We start from the raw sequence: 15229 nt of genomic DNA on the forward strand, positions 1-15229 counted from the left end.
AGCCACTGCCTCGTCCCTGGATGATGCAAATGGTTAAGTGTTTGGCTTGAACCCACACAGAGGCACCTCGGAAGAAAGGTCTGGTGATCTGCTTCCAAAAGGTCATAGCCTTGAAAACCATATGGAGTCCAGTTCTGTTCTGCAACACATGGGGTCGTCATGAGTTGCAACTGGTTTGTTTGTCTTCCCTCCCCTTGGGGGCAAGGAATATGTATAATTTGTTTTGTTTCTCTGCTTTCTAATGTAGTGCTAGCAATAGAGTAGGTAGTTAAAAAATGTCAGGGAAACAAGGAGGGCAGGTGAGCTGAACGGTGTGTGAATGAAAGGTGGATCCCTTCTGTTGGTGGTCTGTATTTTAATTTAACATATTCCAGATTTACACCATACATCGCTTCAGTGAGGTTCAGCTTCACTGTAGAGTCCTCAAGGGTCAGGACTCTGTCTCTGAGAACTGGGACAGCCACATAATACATCTCAATAACCATTCATTGGATAAATGAATGTATCGAGGTGATATAAACTGCGACAAGATTGAGAATAAACCAAATTTTCCTATGCAATGAATTATTGCGTTCCAAAGAGTTAGACTCACTCAATGGCAGGGTTCCTGAACCTCTTCAGTGACTGTGCTAGCTGAACAAGGCACTTTAGTAGTAGTAGTAGTAGTATTGAATCTGGGTTCTTGAGTTCATCTACCTGAACTCTGATTAAAGCTTTGTAGTTTGCTATGTAGTCCTGGCCCCTCTTGGTGCATCAGGCTCCTCATATGCAAAATGGGGATAATGACGGTTCTTGCCCAACAGCGTGGTGGAAATATTAAAATCAGCAAAAGTGGTACTCATAAACGTACCATAAAACTTAGTTGCTTTTATCATTACTATCGTTGTTAATTATTATCCTTCTCAACTCAGTTTCTTCATCTGTCAAATTAGAGAAAAATGGTTATCATACTTCCTAGAGTTTTTATGAAAGTCAATTTTAATAATGTACTGCAAATAAAACACTGAATTGAAAAATGTTATATTACAAGGTGATGCTACCTTATCTACAGGATATAGCTATGAGAGAAGGTTTGGTGGTCAGTGCTGAGTTCTAGTTCCAACTCTCATTTCCTAGCTGTATAAGTCACTTGTACGCTCTAGTTCAAAGGAACTCCTCTTTTAGTTTCTTCTCTGTAAAATAGGGATAATAAATAGTATCTATTTTAGATTTTTTTAAGGATAAATTTAATTAATGCATGTAAATCTCCTAGCACAGTGCCTGATACATAATAAGTTTTCAGTAGATATCTATCTTCAGGTTCATTATCATCATCATCTTGCAAGAGTATTAAAAGTATTAAAATTATATAGTTTCTAAAATATTAGAGCTCAACAATAAGTAGACACTCAGCAAGTGGCATGTCAAACAAAAAACAAAACAAAACATTGGTATAATAACATCTTACCTCCACTCTAGTAACAGGAAAGGAAGTTCCCACAGAAAATCAAATTAAAGGGAAAAAGAAAAGAGAGTTAGTACATTTTCATCTTATGCTTTGGAGGAGATAGTTTTGATTTAATACTTCGAATCTCTAAGTTTCTGAAAAATTCCCTGCTTTGGCTAGGAGGCCAGATGCTGCGTTAATGGCCAGATTTGGAGAAGGAGATCAAGAAAATGTTGAGTCTCTCCAGAAACTGGATTCCTCTTTACATGGATATCATTTTCAAGCCAAGTCAAGCATGGGCATCATCAGCACAGGCAGCATCACAGAGCAGAATGTCCCTCTGTTAGCCACCAAGGTCCTATGCTCCGAAGAACCCCATGCTTATTAATGCTCTGCTGGGGTTGCCATGAGTCAGAACAGGTTTGTTGTTTTGTTTTGTTTTGGTCACCATCCTGGAGTCCCTGGGTGGTGCAAATGTTTAACATGCTAGGTTGGAAGTACGAGTCCACCCAGACGTGCCTTGAAGAGAGGCCTGGGGATCTACTTCCAAAAAATCAGTCATTGAAAACCCTACAGAGCGTAGTTCTGCTGATACACATTGGCTTGCCATTAGTTGGAGCTGAATCAATGGCAACTGGTTAGTCACCATCTTGAAAATCTTAATAATCATTAAACGAAGGGATCCACATTTTCATTTTGCACTGGGCTTCTCAAATTATGTAGCTGGTTGTGCCCACAGAGGCTCAGGATGCTGAGCGGACTGTGCCTGTCCTCTGGCGAGTCATGTGGCTCCCAGCACGAATGGCCCCACTCAGATCTCCTGAGGCATGTGAGCCTTGGAAGGGTGTGATGTGACCAGCAGTTTTGAATTACTACATCTCCTTTTTTTGTATAACAAGTTGAAAACTTCACACTCTTTACCACATCTTTTGTGATTTACTTCCTCCCTGCCATCCTATCCCCGTTATAAAAGTAAAAGGTAAGATACGGGCTTTGTCTAAAACAAATTTGCCTTATTAGAATTTCCCATAATGCTGACGTTTAGCTCCTTTTGAAGACTGTAGATCCATTCAGGTGTTTTCTTTTCGTTTTAAGGATTTTTAAATGAATTCTTCCAAAAAGGAGTTAATCTTGAAATGCAATGATTCTGTTATTTCTAGTCATTCTTCTTTTAAAAGGACTTTATTTTTAGAGCAGTATTAAGGTTTACCAAAAAAGAAAAAAAAAATTGTGCAGAAAGTACAGAGTTTACATATCCTCCAGCTTCCCTCTGCACTTTTTCTCCTATCATTAACACCTTGCTTTCGTGTGGTCTACTTGTTACCATGGAGCAACCAGTATTGATACATTATTATTAACTCCAGTCCACAGTCCACATTGCAGTTCATCTTGGTTTTGTACAGTCCTATGAGCTCTGACAAATACTAATCATTCCTTTTTAAGTTTACATGGTTTGTTGACTGCAAGGGGTTTATAAACTTGAGTGTGTGACTTTTTAAAATCTTTAAGGGTCGTTTATTCAGTGAGCCTGGAAATGAGGCTTAGAAACCAACCTCCTTACTTCCAAAAGGAATTGATACTTACCAGGTTTTGGCAGGAAGGAAAAAGCAGTAATATATGCTATTTATATATTCACACTCAGGTGGCATTTCCAGAAATCTTTTTCAAAATTTTGTGTTTCTTATGATAAATTCATTTGGAAATGATGCATCACTTTTTGTTTTAAAACTTTATAAATTAGATACCTTGGTAAATAACATGGAATGGACATCAAAAGAGGAAACCATTTTTCTTACTTAATTCTATTAAAATACTAATAAAGGAAAACAGCAAGAAGGAGGCAAACATAATCAAAAGGCTGTAAGAAAATCCATAATTTTTTAAGGGAATAAATGCTGTTCTGCTAAATATTTTTAGCGGAAACATAGAAGTGTAAAGTAATTGTTGTTTTGGCAAATTGTCTAAAGAGCCCTGCAGATGTTCAAAATTAAATACAATGGGAAAAGACACCCATAAAGACACATAACAATCTTATCATTTATAAAATATGACCAAGTAATTTTTAGCAATACAAAAATAAGTCAGAAATACTCAGCTGTATTATTTGGAATATGTTTCGTTTTTAATTCTGAATCTTAAACATAGGTGCCTGAGTTATTAGGTTAACTAAAATTAGGTGCACTAGGTTTAGGCAAATTGGTCTTAGATGAACTGATTTGGGTCAATTAGTCTATGATAAATGTACTGTATTCAGCCCAGGGAAATGCTGGTATTTTTGTTCCAATCACTTGCAGGATGAACCTTCTTATACTTATTTTACTTCTTCACCAGTACTTGGCATGCCCTCAATAGTTAAGGAAAATGATTATAGGAAACATGTAAAAACATGCACACAGCTTGACATTTTCCCTTGGAATGTCCAGAAGGGCACAATCACCCCATCCTTTGTTCTGGTTAAGTAGGCCCTGTAATAGCTTTGGTTCTCAGCCTTCAAATAAAGGTGGAGGGCATCTCAGTAAAAATAAGAGGAACAGAAATGAATTGTTTCCCTAGATCCCCTCATTCTTGAATGCTATATGTGTATATGATTACAAAATGTCTAACAGAACTTTTTTCTGTTATCTAAGAATTAGAGAAGAGGCCCAAAGCTGAGGACAGGGGACTTTTAATAGCAATGAATTCTAAAGAGAATCACAAACACTTGAGTCTGAGATCATTACAAAGTGGCTGAACTGGCCCTACTACTCCCAGTTATCAACCCAGCTTGAATTATACCTTCCTGTCCTCACCCCTGCCCCAAACCTGGCCCCAGTGTGTATAAGCGGGAGATTACAGAGAGAAAATAGAAGTCCTAAATTGTTGGCCAGTTGTAGGAGGAGTACTTTAGCTTTTCCACAGGAAGAAAGAAGAGGATTTTCCATGCCCATCCCAGCCAAAAGAGGGTGCTGTCGACAAAAAGGGGAGAGTGGCATTTCAAGCACGTTACTGTCCAGTCATACATGTGCCCATGCCAGGTATCTGATATTCTTCTCACTGTGCCCATTTGAGCAGGCAAGGGGGCGGTGGGGGGGGGGGGCGGCAAGGTAACTGGAGAGAGACAGCAGGGCAGAGAGACAGCACCCAGCATTGGAGCTCCCCACCATTTGGAGCAGCAGGGACATAGGGGTTTCCCATGAGTCAATTGGACACTGTGGAAGGTAGCTAAGTTACCAAGAGGACTGGCCACCAGGCAAAAACACCTCAATAGTAAGATACCCCAACAAGGACTGAGATGTAGGTTTGGAGTGTTGAGAGGTGAAACCAGTACAGGTTCTCTTACATCAGGAAAACATGCCATGTAGAAGCCAGGGCTCTCCCAGGAGAGAGCCAGGATTGAGTTGCTTGAACCCAGAGGCATTAATAGTGAGTCAGAGTGTTAAAAGCACGGACTCTGGAGCCTGCTGGGCTTAAACACTGTCTCTGCCATCACTAGCTGTGTGACCTTGGGCACCTCTGTGTGGTTTAGCTCCTTCATCTGTAAAATGGGAACAATAAAAGTACCCACCTCCGTGGGTTTTTAGGATTAAATAAATTCATGTACATGAAACACTGGCAATGGGAAAGTACTTTGTAATAGTTAGCATTATTATTCGTCAGAGAAGCAGCGGCAGTCAACAGAGACAAGACTAAGATAGCTCCCATTAAGGAAAAGACATTTGCCTCCTTCCTTGTAAATCCTCCTTCCCTTCAGCATACCAGAGAAACTAGAGAAGAAGAGGAGGAGAGGGGTAGGTACCTAACAGCAGCAGACTAAGTTCCCTCTGTTCTCCAAGTATCTGGTGAGTTCTGGCATGTCCTGCCCTAATTTCAGCTGGTCGTGTTGTTAGTTGCCGTCGATTCCGACTCGTGGCAATGAGCAGAGTGCGCAGAGTAGAACTGCTCTCTCCGAGGGTCTGGAACTGGCTGGCAGTGGGGAAAGTGAAGCAGATGTGATTTAAATTAGATAAGAGACTAAAGTTTTAAACTAGATTAGATTGTGGTTTTTCATCTCTAAACACTGGAAATCATGGAATCTGCTTAAGAATTTGTAAGAGGGACAAGGAGATTCTACAAAGCATAATCCCCTAAATACCCAATGAGTGGAGAAAAATAAAACCATTTTTTTCTTCCGTGCGCATCAAGTTTAGAACGTTCAATATGCTGGTTACACATGCAATCACAGATCTGTTACGTCTCCGGTTCCTATTTAATTTAATTTGTGAGTCATTCAAAGTTACTCTGCAACCCACAAAGGACTTTTCTTTTAAGCTTTTGATACAGACTAGGGCTTTAGCCAATAACGAGCTCCAACAATTTTGCCCCTCCTCCTATGGGTCACTGTGCTTAGAGATAGACGCCAACCTCCTTATAGCAATTAGAAAGGCTGGATTTCTGTGTGATGCTTTCCTGGCTATGTTCTGAAATGAGAACCAACAGACCCCAGAGTGACTATGCAGGAAACATCAAGAGGTGCCCAAGATTTGCAAAATGGGCAGATTTGGAGAAGGAGATCAAGAAAATGCTGAGTCTCTCCAGAAACTGGATTCTTTACACAGATATCATTTTTCAAGCCGAGTCAAGCATGGGCATCGTCAGCCCAGGCAGCCTCACAGAGCAGAATTTCCCTCTGTTAGCCACCAAGGTCCTGTGCTACAAAGAGCCCCATGCTTATTAATGCTGCGCAAGGGCTGCTATGAGTCGGAAATGACTCAACGGCAATGGGTTTGGGTTTTTTTGGTTTGGGGGTTGCTGTGAGTTTGAATCAACGCAGTGTTGCTGGACAATAGTAAAATCAATATCATAGACTTGAAAGCTATTTCTATTCTGGAAAAGAAAATGTAGTAGATCCCTTCTCTTTTGTTGAGATAGGTAGGTTGGACTGTAGAATTGTCATTTTGATCATCTAAGAGATATTGCCAATGCTGCCCACAAATTATAAATTTGAGGTAGAATTTAAATTCTAGTGGCTATGAACTGGAGGAGAGGCCTGCAGAGATCCCTTTGCCTCCTCAAAGATCCTGAACTGGGATGCATGTTCACTTTAGATACCAATTAAAATGACCAAAGAATATGAAATAGGATGAACAAAACTCTACATCACTGCTGAACACTGGGGAAAAGGGTGTCTACCCACCCCAGACTTCATGGTCATTCTGCCTCTGCGCAGACAGAACAGATGGAAAGGAGATTTTGCAAATTCTTCCATAGAAAATGGTATATAATTTGGAGAAGTAAAGGCAGATTCTAATAGCAATTGAGCAGGGCACCGATTGAAATTTGAAGAGACCAAGGATACACTTCCGAAAGAGTCCTCAATTTTAAGATGTAAAAGGAGGATTCAATAGCATGAAGATGAACCAATGCCAAGGAGAATCCAGCCACAGTACTTGAAAGAGATAATAAGCTTCGATGGTCTTCTCTTTCAAGGATGAGGAAGTAAGGAAAAATGGAGTTAAGGATGCATGGTAATCTCAAGAATGTTAAGTGAATCAGAGGATTCCCTAATTCACTGGGCTTCCATGTGATTCTTACAGAAATGTCTTCAGTTAGACATTCTTTTTTGCGAGGAGATGGGGAAGAAGGGATCTAAGATCCTTGCAATTATAAATAAGTGCTTTTCTCTCAAAATTTGATTTTTTTTAAATTCTGAAAACTTCCAACAGTCACCAATATTTGTAGTATCCTCAAAATTATCTGGAAAAGTCAGTAAAGCATTGGCTGTCTTTGAAAACATACAGCTACTGTGACAGAAAAAAACTGCCTGGTTGTGCAAGGAACATTTGTCTTTTATGCCTAACTGCAGAACAGCTGGGAGCAATTTAGTGTGGCTACTGGCTGTTACTCATTTATTCTTTTCCTTTTTATCAAAAAACAAAAGTAAGAACAAAAACAAAGAACCTTTCATCAGTTTAAAGCCAGATAAAACCACCATGCAATGCCGAGGGACGGTGTCTGTTTTGTTTGTAACAACACTCACTACCTGGTAAAGGGTTCCTGCGCTCCTGCTACGTCACCACATGCCTCTGATTGTCTCCAACATTGGGGAGAGGGGGTGTGACTATCAGACATCAGCGAGAGCATGAAACATAGTATCCATTCAATCAGCTCTATCAATTATGACACATACGTCAAAGTTTTTTTTTTTTTCCTGTAGATGTACGAAGTATCAACTCTTTTGAAATATAGAAAATAAACTATGTGGTCCATGGGCGGGGTGGGATCCAATACTACTACCTCAGATTTCTCCTACTGCCCATTTTTGATTACGTATATTCATTTGAGTTTTCATTTAGTGACCAGAACCCCCAGAGCCCGAGGTCAGTCCAAAGAAGGACTATTGCAAAAGGTGGTGGTGTTGGTAGAATGGGGAGCGGCTTATATTACAGGAGGGATGTGACCACATTCTTGTACTCTGAGGCTGGTTCATCACAGACAGAACTTTGGACCGTGCTCTCTTTCATGAAGGATCTATCAGTGCCATTGAGAATGGGAAATACAAACGTGTATTTGTCTATTTTGATGGCCTATTCTGTGTCTATTTTGATGGCCTCTGGCTGTTCCAGGACTATGCTCATTACAGGGATAGTGGGCTGTCATGCTGGTCTCTGCCACAGGGCGGAGGGTTCTGATGACAAAGAGAAGGCATCTTGCCAAATACCCGGCAACTTGAGCCTTTCGGGGTTGTGACTGGTGGGGAAATGCAACTTCCTGGTTCATAGTGAGAGGTTCCAAAAGTTTTTCTGACTCCTTTTGACGACTAACAGCAAATGTAAATAAGTAAGAAAAGAGTATATCACATTTCTCAAACAATGCATAAGAATTTGGGCATGCACATGGAAGGATTTCGGGAAAATGAAGGCTGATCTTTATTTTTTGTTGTCTTTCAAACACTAGAAATATCATTAGACATAATCCCAAGCACTAGACCAGATTTTTTTTCCATTTCTAGTTTTCCTGCTGGGATGAGTAAATAAACAGATGGAATAAAAGCTTCAAAGTGAAACACAAGGAATGTGACAAAGAGGGCTATTGACTACAGAATGCTAGGGCAGGATAAGGATGGCTGAAATATGGAAGAGAGTTTGGGGCAAGGAAGCACTGCCAGAAAGGCAAGGGGCAGCACCATGTCTGACTTGAAGCTCTGGACCTCTGGAAAGCATCGCTGGAGACCAAAGAGGAGAGGGGTGGAAAGCAGGAATGGAGAAAGCAGATGCCACACCCAAGCTCTGGGAGATCTAGGGACCATAAGACCATGCTTCTTTAAAATGATCCTGAATTAAAGTGGCTCCAAAGATCCCTTTCCCACCAGAGTGGCCTCACTTCCCAGGACTATTGGTCCAGGGAACACCCCAGGGGTGGGAGGTAGTTTCTTTGGTGATGGCAGAGGGACTTTTATGAGGGATCTAGCAGGTTTAGCTGAAAAGAACAGATCCAAGAGAAAAGGAAAAATGGCAGACGTAGCATACAAGTTGACAGGTCTTACTCATTTGCATTCATGAGGCACCCTCAGTAGATATGCCTGGAGAAACTTTGGGAAAAGAAGGGGAGCTACAGGCCACCTAATAGTCGGTGAGACCCAATCCGAAAAACAGATCAGGGGTTGAACAAAAAGGTCTTGTAGCTTTTTATGAATTAGGGCAGGAAAACACTAGATATACAGCAATTTTCCAACTAATAGACATGTTTCTGAACTATCATATCCACTTTACGCCTTTTTAATTTTCCCCTCTCCCTCCCCCCACCTTTTTTTTTGTTCTTCCAGTTTTTGACTAACATCACTCATTTCTTTACCCCTGACGTTGTACAATCCTGTGATTCTGCATATGGACAGATTTAAGTGTTGCTTGTGCTGCTCTGGAGAAAGCAAGATACCAGGTCTAAGTTTTGTGTTAACCTCTTCCTTACGCTGCCTGCTTCTCCTTCCACTCAAGTTCCTTGATGATGTATTAGGGGCTACTGCAAAAACACCCCCATCCTGAGTATTTTTAAACCTCACTTTCAGGACCTTAGTAGTATATTCATATGTTAGTAAAACATTCAATACCACTGCTGTTGCCAGGCCAGTTAACTAAACTTAAGTCATTGCTGGTTCCAGTCTATATAACCATTGCCTCTGCTAAGGTCACTGCTGCCCATCTGCATGCAATCTCCTGCTACAGCAGATGTCAAGCCCTCTCTGCTAAACCAAAAAAACAAACCTGTTGCCGTTGAGTTGGTTCCAACTCATAGTGACCCTATAGGACAGAGTAGAACTGCCCCATATGGTTTCCAAGGAGCAGCTGGTGGATTTGAACTGCAGACCTTTTGTTTAGCAGCCATAGCACTTCACCACTGCACCACCAGGGCTCTGACATGATAATCCATGCATTGCTCCCACCATCCCTACTCCCAGGCAAATTCCACTGGTGCTTTCCTTGAGATACCAAGGTTGTCATTGCTGATTGCTCCCCCCCTCAGTCTGGTCTATTCCCAACATTGATGTCTAAGACCTCTTCTTCCTGCATCCTGGGACATTGCTTTCTTATGATTCCTGTCTTATACCTTCAGGCTCTTTTCTGCCACCAGGAGATACCATTTTTCTTTTAGGGAAACACCTTCCCCATTGGCATATTTCTTTTATTAATGGTGTTGGACCGGGTTCTCATTTGTCCCAGGATAGCAACGAATGCGTGATGTTGCTGTGTACGGTATGATGGCCATCATCCTCTGCAGTCCTTTCTGTGTCCTGGAGATCATGTTCTGGGAGGTACCTGCTTTTGTTTAGGATAGATTTGCTCACTTTATTGGATTTCTCTCCTTACTGGTCATGGCATTGCCCTCACAACCATCTTTTTTCTTATGATGAGTAGACTTTGAAGGTTACCACACTAAAGTCGAGTTCCTGCCTATGCCTTCCAGCTGGAAAGAAAAACACTGGCCAGGAAATGATCTTTGAATGACTGAATAATTACCTGAAATGAGACTCTTTTAAGCTGAAGAAGCTGAGGAACTAAAGATTGAAGAAGCTGAGGAACTAAAGATTGGCAATTTTTCTCCTCTGCCCAGTGGGGGTGTCGGTTAAACTAGATCAGATCAGTTCATGTTCTTGAACATTTGAGTATTCATATGTAAATGTGCTCTCTCTCTCTCTGTGTATAGATATAGATATATATAAAAATATATAATTTATTTAAATATTTTATTATTTATATATAGGGTTAGGCATACTATGAATAAAACATGTCTGGTATTTCATGATACAAGGTTTATTTCCATCTCTAAGATTTCCATAAATGTTCTCAGAAGCCTTTGAGTCATTTAAATTTAAAAACTAAATCTTTATAACTCAACACAAATACCCTAGAAATCGATGAGTCAGCACTTTTCCTTGAAAACACCTAGAAGTTCTACTGTCACTTGCATGAAACAGAAAAGAGAAAAACCACAAAGGTAGATCACGTGTTCTTAGGTAAAAATGCCCTCAGGAAAGAGCCAAGCAGAAATTGGCACAGCCACGTTAAATACCTGCCAACTTACTCTTTGAGAGTCTTGGAAAGTTTGCTTAACTGAAAGAGAGAGAGAAATGAACTTCTGGAATGTTTCCCATAGCTTGGGAAGGTGTTTGAGAATTTAGTCTATGAGGCAACAAATCAGCCAAAATCAGTGTCAAGGTTGACCTCCGGAGTTGGCCTCATGGAGTAGAATATAGTACAAAAGGAACAGAAGTAAATGTTAGAAGAAAAAGGAGATTTTCCCCAATGCATGATGTTGTGGAATAGTGCCAAATGTCCTCCTCCCCAGAGCAATGAAAACTTAAAGGGCCATCCTACCTGCTATACTGATGGTGGCTGCAGCCTTTGCAGTGCTGAATTTCTCTCCATGCTTATTGGTAGCTATGCATGTGTAGAGCCCTGGCTTGGTGATAAATAGCTGCAATCTTGAGTCAATCACTCGGTCTTTCACACTTTCCTGAATGGACCCAGAAGAAACCTGGTGGAGTAGGGGAAAACAGAAGATAGAATTAGGTCAAGGATTTCCCAATATAATGCGTCAGTACTTGAAGGGAAAAGCATTATGATTATGATCAAAAGGCATATGGTAGATTGCAAAATTTGCCACAGATTTTTCCTTCCCTCTGTCCATGTCCTTGTAAGGTGTCTTTATATCTCCTCCACTCCTTGAGTTTGGACTGCCCTTGTGACATGTTTTGGAATGACACAGAGACTTGAAAAGTTCTTACCCATTCGGGTTTGCTTTCATCCTGCTCTTGTAACCTCTGACCTCCTATGAACAAGCCAGAGCTAGCCGGCTGAAGGATGAGATGCACATGTCTCCAATGCCCCAGCTGGGAGCCAGCAACAACCACCAGACATATGAGTGAGGCCTAGACCAACCAGTACCCACTCAACCTGCCAGTCACAGTACTTAGACCAGCCCAAGTCAGGAAAGCCTGGCCCAAATCAGGAAAACCACCCTGTTGACTCACAGGCTTGTGAGCGTTAATAAATGGTTGTTGTTTTAAGCTACTAAGCTTTGGGGTGGTTTGTGATACAACAATAATAACTAATGCGTGGCATAAAAGATATATGGTGTAGATCCTCCAAGATGTGACCTCTGTGTCATGATGATAGGGATGGTCAAATATAAGAGGTTGCAGACTTCTGGACGTATTTTTTCACTCCTGTTCAATTCTCCATTAATGCGTATCAAATAGATGGATGGTTACCATGAAAAACGGTTGTGAAGCCAAGTCTGTCTTTAAGGCTTGACATAGATAATTCCGTACTACTTAAACCAGAAAATCAAATGTCCTTGAAGAGCTAGGATTTCTATACAATATTAGCACATACTTGACAGGTTAATTTATATAAGTGCCTATTTATTAGTCATCAGCATTCCAACTGTGGTAAAGATAGCTGTCCAGCACATTGTATGTTACGGAGTTAGAATTTGAGCCCATCTGACACTACAGCCTACGCCTTTAATTACTCTGTTGTACCGCCTTCCCTAGTCGTAGAAGAGAGAACAAATGAAGTGTCATTAGGAAACAAAGATAGTAACAACAATAATAAAAAAAAGTTGCCATCAGTCAATTCCAACTTATGGCAACCCCATATGTCTCAGAGTAGAACTGTGCTCCATAGAGTTTTCAATGGCTGAGTTTTCAGAAGTAGATCACCAGACCTTTCTTCTGAGGTACCTCTAGGTGGACTCAAACCTCCAACCTTTCAGTTAGCAGCCAAGCAAGTTTAACTGTTGGCACTACCCAGGCATTCTAGTAACAACAATTACCTCAACAAATCAACCAACCGTGAACAAAATAGAAGCCTCACTTAAATGTCATTGTCAAAGCGTGAGATTTTTTTTTTTTTGATGTTGAATCTTTTTTTCATTATTTTCTTGAGCACTATACCATCTTCTCAATAATTATTCTTTAATTATCACTGATTATATAAGGAAAGATCATGCCAACTTGAGGGAAACTTGAGTAAAGTGACGATCAGGAAATCAACCTATGGTAGCCCTTGACCTTATCTTTTAGAACTAGAGATATCTGGTACATCTGTGGCCTCCTTTTGGTTGCCTTGAAAAATATTCCTCTGTCCAGTAGTAAGGAATAAGGCTGGGAATGAGAAATCGGAGCCAGTTATTTTACTGTTTTGCTTAAGGTAGGATTTGCATGGTTCGACTATCAAGGGGAAGGGAAGCCCTCAGGTGAGACCAGCTTTCTTCCTACTGCTGCCAGCTAGTTAGTTGGCTGTCCCTGATACCAAGCACACTCTATAGCAATTAGGCAGTAAAGCTCATCCAATTAGCTTCTTTGTCTTCTCTACCTTTGCTACTAGTATCAATCCTTATGATAAAAACTGGCTTAGGTAAGCACCAATTTAACTGGGAAACTTCCCAGGTCAGATCAAGTATTGTGGCATTTCCCTAGATAGGCAACCTGGACTCTATGAGAAATTGAAAAGGCAGAGAGAAAAATATCTTTATGAGACATACACTCAGTTGGGAAATTTGAATGGAATTCCTGATCATCATACTTATCAGAAGTGCAACTTCTTATGGACGTGAGTGTCCGAGTTAGATCAAAAGGACTAAGCAGTTGAAATACAATTTTGGATTCTTCCTGAATTTTAATACAAAACAAAAATAAGAAAAAAAGCCAAAGACCCGAAACCTCTATGCTCAATCAACATGATTTACGCTAGGAATACATTTTGTTTATAAATGCAATCTCTTTCCAGTTTACATAAGTGAAATCTGTAGAAAAGTTACTTTCCTCCATTGCAAAGTTGTTCTCCTCCTTTAAGGAGGAGGTCTGTACAATGCCTTGGAGACAACTTAGAAACAAGTAATCTCCCAAATGCTGCCTAACCTCCCTCTACTTTCATGTTCACACCTAAGAAAGTCATTCCTAAACACCTTCCCAAGGTCACTGAAAATACCCCTGGTCTGAGAAGAGATTTTTGTACTGCGAGAGCGCTCTTCTCCTGGACTTCATCCAGGTGTTGAAATCGTTCCCTGAACAGACCCACAAGTCACTGGGCTCATGGCTTGATTATGATGTGGCTCCTAAATGCTTTTCCTCCTGCTTCCAGAGGCCGATGCCTGATTCAGTTTGTGACTCATGCACAGCAGGCCTTGTTAGTCATAGTTTGAATTTGTTTTTCTTTCTTCATGGATCATCCTGACCAACAGCTTAGTATTTTTGATGACCTAAAAATAAAAACAACCCCTGTGCCCTCCATTCTGATCTTTTGCCCCTTGGGTTTGAGAGATCAAAGAGACGAGTTCTGATTATTACTGAGTTTTTACCAAGGTGTCCCTAGGCAAAACAGAGTACTTAAGTGAGGTGACTATATCTAGTATTTACAGTAAATACACTATTTTCTCTAAGTCACCCAGGCATGCTGACCTGAAGGAGCTGGATAAAGAGCTCTCTGCTTTGTGTGTGGCTTTCTGTTGTTCTGAGATAGTGATCTCAGAAAGAGTCAGTAGAACAGGAAGCTGTATCAAACAGCTTCATAATTCCCACCTGAGATAAAGTATGTAAAAGCTCTTTGAAGAAGGCCAAGTAGCACAGAAATGTGGGATATTTTTTATGTATCACTAATGCATTTAACGCAAGGAGCCCTGGTGGCACAATGGTTAAGTGCTCAGCTGCTCACCGAAAGGTCAGCAGTTCGAACCCACCAGCAGCTCCTTGGGAGAAAAGACCTGGTGATCTGCTCCTATAAAGATTACAGCCTAGGAAACCCTACGGGGAAGTTCTACTCTGTCATACAGGGTTGCTTTGAGTTAGAATGGACTCGACGGCACAAAAAGTAGATTTAATAAATGCTATCTTGAGGGAATCTGTGCCAAGGTATGGATAATTTGGTAACTTCATCATGATTTGACCGTAGCAGAAAAAGGCCTCTGAAAGGCATTCTGACCACAATTGTTCTGTCTCGCAAAGAAGTACCGCTACCTGGGAATAACTTGTGGCCCAGAAGGGTCATGTTCAGGGAGTTGCAACAATGTTTGGTCCATACATCATAGAAAAAGGATAATAGACTAAGAGAAATTCACACATTGTTTCTGATCAACATAGCCATAAATGTTGGCCTCCAAATCTGGCTGCTGAATTATTCCACATAAAACTTGATATATGTAAATATTTTTGTCAGCCTTATTTCTTTTTTTCCCTTTTTTTTTTTTAATTGTACTTCAGGTGAAGGCTTACAGAACAAATAGTTTCTTATGAAACAGTAGTACACATATTGTTTTATGACATTGGTTAACAACCCCACAACATGTCAA

At 40.7% G+C, this 15229-nt stretch overlaps 1 protein-coding gene across 6 annotated transcripts in view; it reads right to left on the minus strand.

The window, feature by feature from the left end:
- The window catches only part of MUSK (muscle associated receptor tyrosine kinase), a 115629-nt gene that overhangs the window by 22683 nt on the left and 77717 nt on the right, over positions 1 to 15229 (minus strand). For all 6 annotated transcript variants that reach the window (XM_004372176.1, XM_004372173.1, XM_004372175.1 and 3 more), the window contains 2 exons: positions 11254 to 11413; positions 1448 to 1454 (listed from right to left, as the gene is read on the minus strand). In XM_004372176.1, the coding sequence (XP_004372233.1) occupies positions 1448 to 1454; positions 11254 to 11413 (167 nt within the window). The remainder of the gene's footprint in view (positions 1 to 1447; positions 1455 to 11253; positions 11414 to 15229) is intronic.

This window comes from Trichechus manatus, unplaced genomic scaffold (assembly GCF_000243295.1).
Source record: "Trichechus manatus latirostris isolate Lorelei unplaced genomic scaffold, TriManLat1.0 scaffold00016, whole genome shotgun sequence".
Classification (NCBI taxonomy): domain Eukaryota; kingdom Metazoa; phylum Chordata; class Mammalia; order Sirenia; family Trichechidae; genus Trichechus; species Trichechus manatus.